Consider the following 6,483-nt stretch of genomic DNA (forward strand, 5'->3'; position numbering starts at 1 on the left):
TGTTTTTTTTTTTTTCTTTTTTTTTTTTTTTTTGGTGGGGGGGGGGGGGTTGAGTTAATACAAAATTAAGCTAAAATTGGTCCACTTATGCACTAAATAATCGTGAAGTCAAGAAACTATAGAAATTATTCAGATAGATGTATTTTTTAATTGAGGTTCAGAAATGCACTAGATTATCATAGACAAAGCAGAAGGAATGACGATAAAGTGAGCTCTGTGCTCTATTCATATGTATAAACTATAGAAATTATTCAGATAGATGTATTTTTTAATTGAGGTTCAGAAATGCACTAGATTATCATAGACAAAGCAGAAGGAATGACGATAAAGTGAGCTCTGTGCTCTATTCATATGTATCTACTTTTCTAGCGATACTAAAATGACAATGTAACATACCAAATTCACTTATAGAAAAGCACAATACTTGTGATCAAAGACAATTAACTCAGACAAAAATGTTTACCAACTGTAATCTAATAAAATGACAAATATTAGAAGCAATGCACGCCATAGTCCTTTTCTAACCAGCTCCAACATAAATTAACTTTTAATTGAATACGCAATATGCAAGAAGAAGAAGAGACCTGAGATGTTGATAATATTTCAGCATCCTCTTTATCCAGTCGAGGGTGCAGGAGTACAAAATAGATCTTCCAGAAGCAACTTTCACTCATGTATCCTGGGCAAAGCTCAAACCTCAAAGCAGATAATCTTGGGGCAAGATGCTCAACAGCTAAGGCGTGTTCTTGTTGGGCATCAGACATGTCAAAATCTAATATCAAGAAAAAAAGGAAAAAACAAATCAACATTCTGTCATATTGAATTCCCATTTCCTGAATTAATAATAATTTTCTTCCATATCGTCATTCAAAATACTTTTGGAGTTGACAAAAGTCTTGAGCATTGAAGTATGCTAACGACAGGTTCTCTCTACCAAAAGATGCATAACTGGCTCTTTTGAGCAATTTGCATTCCATGACTAGCTAAGTATATGAGAGATTCTTAGGTTAACAACATAATACTTCGATAAATATTTAATAACAGATAGAATAAAATAACAAAATGAATGAAAGAGTAAGGGGGCATAGCACTATACCAAAGAAGTGGAACTAAACCATGAATCCATGGTCTTACTACACAATTATACAAGTCTTTTCATCTCCAATAAATCATAGAAGTTTCTTACTATGTCCATTTATTCAAATATATTCCACTTTACATTTATTGATTTCCTAGTACAATGTCTAAGAAAATCTGCCTTAAATTCATTAAGCATTTATTTGAAAGATGATGCCATCATTGAAAGATCATCAATTTGCTCCGCAATAAAATTAATCCAATTAATCAGCACACTGTCAACTAGTAGATAAACACTCCTTAGTTACTAATCTGCACTTCACTAACCCCCTGAAATTTCTATATATATACAATTATCATACCATCATCATCACTGTCACTTTCGGGCAATGGGAAATCCAACCAAGTTTTGGGATGCATCGCAATATCCCTCGCGAAAGCCACCACTTCCTCAGTCACACCAACTACCTTTTTACTCGCCGAATCAAAATCCTCTGTATTGCCTGTCCAAGATAAAATTTAAATGAATATATGTGCATTTCTCTAACACCTTGTGCTTGTAGATGAAATGATTTGCATTGAATACCTTCCTTACCGATTTCATCATCAGATTCCAACTGTAGGAAATTCGAGGCCATTTTGGTAATTTCCGTCACGTTGATGTTATTCGACAGCTTCGAAATTCCGCTCCTGAACCTTCCCCCGATCTCAGCTAAGTCAGTACGGATGCCCGATTCACCATCCGGGTCGGGCTCCTGATTCTGTTCCGAGTTGTTCGGATCGAGCTGTGGCGGTGGGGCTAGAAATGAGGCTACACCCCAGAACTGGTTCTTGAGGGTTTTGGTCAGTTCCGAGAGGTCTTCTTTGACGCCGCGCGACGGCGAGGTTGGAGATGAAACATCGTTGTCTTGGAGGAGGTTTTCCTGTTCGGGTTTGATGCCCTTGATGGCGTCATCTTCCTCATCGTCGAATTTGAGCGTATTATTGATTGATCGGGCAAACCAAGACATTGTAACTTGGATCGAGTTCGGTTTCGGATCGCCGGCGATCCACTGTGCGGACTGGGGACGGATCTCCTTGAACCTGTATGGTGAACATCAACACTGGAAAAGCATTAAGGGATCAGGAGACTCGTTAAACGACACAGTTTAGAATATGCTGTCAAATGTGTATTTCTCACTTCACCCCTCTAATTTTCAATTGTGTCATACAAACCCTTATATTATTCTTTTGTCGCAAATGGGTCGGGGTGAGAGAGCAGTTGGCACATTCTATGTAAAAGATACTTCGGGAGAAAATGCTGATCCAGAAACACTTGAAAAGGTGAGACGAGAAATCGGAAGTGCTGTTGTAGTGGTAAACAAATCTTCGAGCTCCCCTTCGCGAGCAACATCCAGAACATGTAAAAGCAACAGCAGCGAAGTACAAGAAAGGTCGAGGTTTTCCCTGGGAAGCCTGTTGTGGTCGCACCTAGAGGGAATTTTGAGCAATTTCAGACCCATAAAATCCTAAAGTTGTTATATATGGAATAAGGGCTGCATTTACCTGTAAATACCAATTAGCACGTGTGAATTAGTTTCTCATTCATCTGTAAATAATAAGAGCCAGCAGCAGCCCCTACAGGAAATGAGAGTTTAAATAAAACAATAAAACAATGCATGTGTCTATCTGCTTTGTTTTCCCTTCAAGAAAAAGCAGTACCAGAGTCCCAAAAATTCTCTTTTTTGGGCAAAGATTTATTCTTTGCATTTGCAGAAGTTCGTGACAAAGTATTTTGCAAAACAATAGTCCAAGAAAACGTAAATTCATCACTTCAAAATGATTATTCTATCAGCATGGGAGTGCTCGAATTGCATATGGGCACACGAGGCATTATCGAGTTAAAATCCGTCTGGATATTGCCAAATATTTACAACGCTTCTCTGAATCTATACAGCAATTTACTGAATATTTCGTAGTAAGATAAAAATCCAGGGTTCACATTATGAGGTTTATATACAAATATAACATTTGCAAAGCGTTGCTCCAAGACTCGACTCGAGAAATAACGATCAACTCTATAGATAATAGGAAAATAAAATTAGTGTATAGTGAGTATTACACGATAATCACGACATATTAATTTCTTCAACATCTAACCAGTCTGGAGAGTCTTTATCAGAATTGTAATTTTTTTTTCTGAAATTAGCAGGCATATCTCCATCATCTTCTTCAAGATCACTAAATGACACGTCATCCTCGTTCTCAACTGGGATGTTGGTTCCACCGGCACCACCAGTTTCAGAACTTTCTTCTTTCAACCAGTCATCACTATCATCCTCATCCTTCATTTCCAAAACATTAGAGGGATCAGAGTTCAACTTTTGATCCTTGACTTGGTCAACCACCTCTTCTTCAATCATCGCTTTGTCAATAATTGGGATTTCAGTGTTCTCGACTGCGTGCTTCACTATTTCAGAAGCAGCTGTAGCAGTGGAAGTGCTTAATTCAAGGGCAGATGATTTTTCAGGCTCATTTTCAGAAGGAATAGTAGATGATGCATAAAGGGAGTCTTCATGAGAAGATGCGGTGGCATCTTTTGGATCGGAAGATACTTTTCCAGGGAAGTCTTCTAGCGTTGTTGGTGTCTGGTTCTTTGACTCCTGTGCAAGCAAGGCTCTGGCTTTTATTATCTGCTTGTCATGACAGTAATGGAGGTCAACAACCTTGTCACTCAAGGAGAAAGAAAAAACCGCACAAGTTTTAGCAGCAAGTTCATTGACAAGCCATTTATCCTTGTTTTGGGGGGGGGGGGGGGGGGGGGGGGAACAATCTACTTTTCTAGCGATACTAAAATGACAATGTAACATACCAAATTCACTTATAGAAAAGCACAATACTTGTGATCAAAGACAATTAACTCAGACAAAAATGTTTACCAACTGTAATCTAATAAAATGACAAATATTAGAAGCAATGCACGCCATAGTCCTTTTCTAACCAGCTCCAACATAAATTAACTTTTAATTGAATATGCAATATGCAAGAAGAAGAAGAGACCTGAGATGTTGATAATATTTCAGCATCCTCTTTATCCAGTCGAGGGTGCAGGAGTACAAAATAGATCTTCCAGAAGCAACTTTCACTCATGTATCCTGGGCAAAGCTCAAACCTCAAAGCAGATAATCTTGGGGCAAGATGCTCAACAGCTAAGGCGTGTTCTTGTTGGGCATCAGACATGTCAAAATCTAATATCAAGAAAAAAAGGAAAAAACAAATCAACATTCTGTCATATTGAATTCCCATTTCCTGAATTAATAATAATTTTCTTCCATATCGTCATTCAAAATACTTTTGGAGTTGACAAAAGTCTTGAGCATTGAAGTATGCTAACGACAGGTTCTCTCTACCAAAAGATGCATAACTGGCTCTTTTGAGCAATTTGCATTCCATGACTAGCTAAGTATATGAGAGATTCTTAGGTTAACAACATAATACTTCGATAAATATTTAATAACAGATAGAATAAAATAACAAAATGAATGAAAGAGTAAGGGGGCATAGCACTATACCAAAGAAGTGGAACTAAACCATGAATCCATGGTCTTACTACACAATTATACAAGTCTTTTCATCTCCAATAAATCATAGAAGTTTCTTACTATGTCCATTTATTCAAATATATTCCACTTTACATTTATTGATTTCCTAGTACAATGTCTAAGAAAATCTGCCTTAAATTCATTAAGCATTTATTTGAAAGATGATGCCATCATTGAAAGATCATCAATTTGCTCCGCAATAAAATTAATCCAATTAATCAGCACACTGTCAACTAGTAGATAAACACTCCTTAGTTACTAATCTGCACTTCACTAACCCCCTGAAATTTCTATATATATACAATTATCATACCATCATCATCACTGTCACTTTCGGGCAATGGGAAATCCAACCAAGTTTTGGGATGCATCGCAATATCCCTCGCGAAAGCCACCACTTCCTCAGTCACACCAACTACTTTTTTACTCGCCGAATCAAAATCCTCTGTATTGCCTGTCCAAGATAAAATTTAAATGAATATATGTGCATTTCTCTAACACCTTGTGCTTGTAGATGAAATGATTTGCATTGAATACCTTCCTTACCGATTTCATCATCAGATTCCAACTGTAGGAAATTCGAGGCCATTTTGGTAATTTCCGTCACGTTGATGTTATTCGACAGCTTCGAAATTCCGCTCCTGAACCTTCCCCCGATCTCAGCTAAGTCAGTACGGATGCCCGATTCACCATCCGGGTCGGGCTCCTGATTCTGTTCCGAGTTGTTCGGATCGAGCTGTGGCGGTGGGGCTAGAAATGAGGCTACACCCCAGAACTGGTTCTTGAGGGTTTTGGTCAGTTCCGAGAGGTCTTCTTTGACGCCGCGCGACGGCGAGGTTGGAGATGAAACATCGTTGTCTTGGAGGAGGTTTTCCTGTTCGGGTTTGATGCCCTTGATGGCGTCATCTTCCTCATCGTCGAATTTGAGCGTATTATTGATTGATCGGGCAAACCAAGACATTGTAACTTGGATCGAGTTCGGTTTCGGATCGCCGGCGATCCACTGTGCGGACTGGGGACGGATCTCCTTGAACCTGTATGGTGAACATCAACACTGGAAAAGCATTAAGGGATCAGGAGACTCGTTAAACGACACAGTTTAGAATATGCTGTCAAATGTGTATTTCTCACTTCACCCCTCTAATTTTCAATTGTGTCATACAAACCCTTATATTATTCTTTTGTCGCAAATGGGTCCAAAATAATAGGCGAAAATTTCAAAAGTACTTTAATAAATCCTAAGGAAAATGTAGATTTAATTTAGAAATGGTACATTCAATTTGAACTTTTAAAACATTTTGAAGACTTTTTAAGTGAATGATTGTTGCAAAATTTATTGAAATTTTACTAACTTTTACATAATAAATTAAATTTTTCATAGACTTCAATACTTTCATTTAAAGATTTTTAATGCAACACCCCAAATCTAGGAGGAAATACAAGAAAATGACTCTTCCACTGTAGCAAAATTTGACATTGGCTTTTGACCCATTAAATGAATTAAAAAAAATTTAGTTAAAAAAAAAACTTCACAGTAAAAGACGATTTTACCCTTCAGATTGTTTGAAAAATTCTCTCTAACCGACCGACAAACAGTCGCCAGGAATTTGACCGATCAACCACCGGCAACTACACCAACGTCGCAGTCAACGACCTGATCTACACCGAAAATAAAAGAACGGGTTAGTTTTCATCACTTTTTGTTTAGGTAGAAAATTTATTGAATGAGTAAAATTAGTATTTTTCATACATTATTCGGTTAAATTAGATCCATGAGCATGAGTAATTAGATTGTGGGCATGCTGGGAGTGTGAAAAATGTGGAT

At 37.7% G+C, this 6,483-nt stretch overlaps 2 protein-coding genes across 4 annotated transcripts in view; both read right to left on the reverse strand.

Moving 5' to 3' along the window:
* The window catches only part of LOC111409470, a 3,161-nt gene extending 969 nt beyond the window's left edge, over nucleotides 1-2,192 (reverse strand). The window contains exons 1-3 of one of the 2 annotated variants that reach the window (XM_023039519.1): nucleotides 1,664-2,192; nucleotides 1,440-1,580; nucleotides 585-772 (exon numbers count right to left, since the gene is read on the reverse strand). In XM_023039519.1, the coding sequence (XP_022895287.1) occupies nucleotides 585-772; nucleotides 1,440-1,580; nucleotides 1,664-2,087 (753 nt within the window). In that variant the 5' untranslated portion in view covers nucleotides 2,088-2,192. The remainder of the gene's footprint in view (nucleotides 1-584; nucleotides 773-1,439; nucleotides 1,581-1,663) is intronic. The other variant, XM_023039526.1, reaches the window with a different exon arrangement.
* A 757-nt stretch (nucleotides 2,193-2,949) lies between these two features.
* Nucleotides 2,950-5,723, reverse strand: LOC111409460. 2 transcript variants are annotated; one of them, XM_023039508.1, is made up of 4 exons: nucleotides 5,196-5,723; nucleotides 4,972-5,112; nucleotides 4,117-4,304; nucleotides 2,950-3,749 (listed from the first exon to the last, which is right to left on the reverse strand). In XM_023039508.1, exons 1-4 carry the CDS (start codon nucleotides 5,617-5,619, stop codon nucleotides 3,186-3,188), a joined length of 1,317 nt encoding a protein of 438 aa, XP_022895276.1. In that variant the 5' UTR covers nucleotides 5,620-5,723; the 3' UTR covers nucleotides 2,950-3,185. The 2 variants fall into 2 exon arrangements, with proteins under 2 accessions (XP_022895276.1, XP_022895280.1); XM_023039512.1 differs by having other exon boundaries at nucleotides 5,205-5,720.
* Nucleotides 5,724-6,483: the final 760 nt, after the last annotated feature.

The sequence above is a fragment of the Olea europaea genome, chromosome 2 (genome assembly GCF_002742605.1).
Source record: "Olea europaea var. sylvestris chromosome 2, O_europaea_v1, whole genome shotgun sequence".
NCBI classification, from domain to species: domain Eukaryota; kingdom Viridiplantae; phylum Streptophyta; class Magnoliopsida; order Lamiales; family Oleaceae; genus Olea; species Olea europaea.

Bases quoted from the DNA above. Each gene is read 5' to 3' on its own strand.
- LOC111409460 (XM_023039508.1), bottom strand. From the start codon at position 5,619: ATGTCTTGGTTTGCCCGATCAATCAATAATACGCTCAAATTCGACGAT. The intron at 5,113-5,195 runs GTATTCAATGCA...TATCTTGGACAG, and splicing joins TGATGAAATCGGTAAGGAAG to GCAATACAGAGGATTTTGAT. The intron at 4,305-4,971 runs GTATGATAATTG...TCTTGATATTAG, and splicing joins AAGTGACAGTGATGATGATG to ATTTTGACATGTCTGATGCC.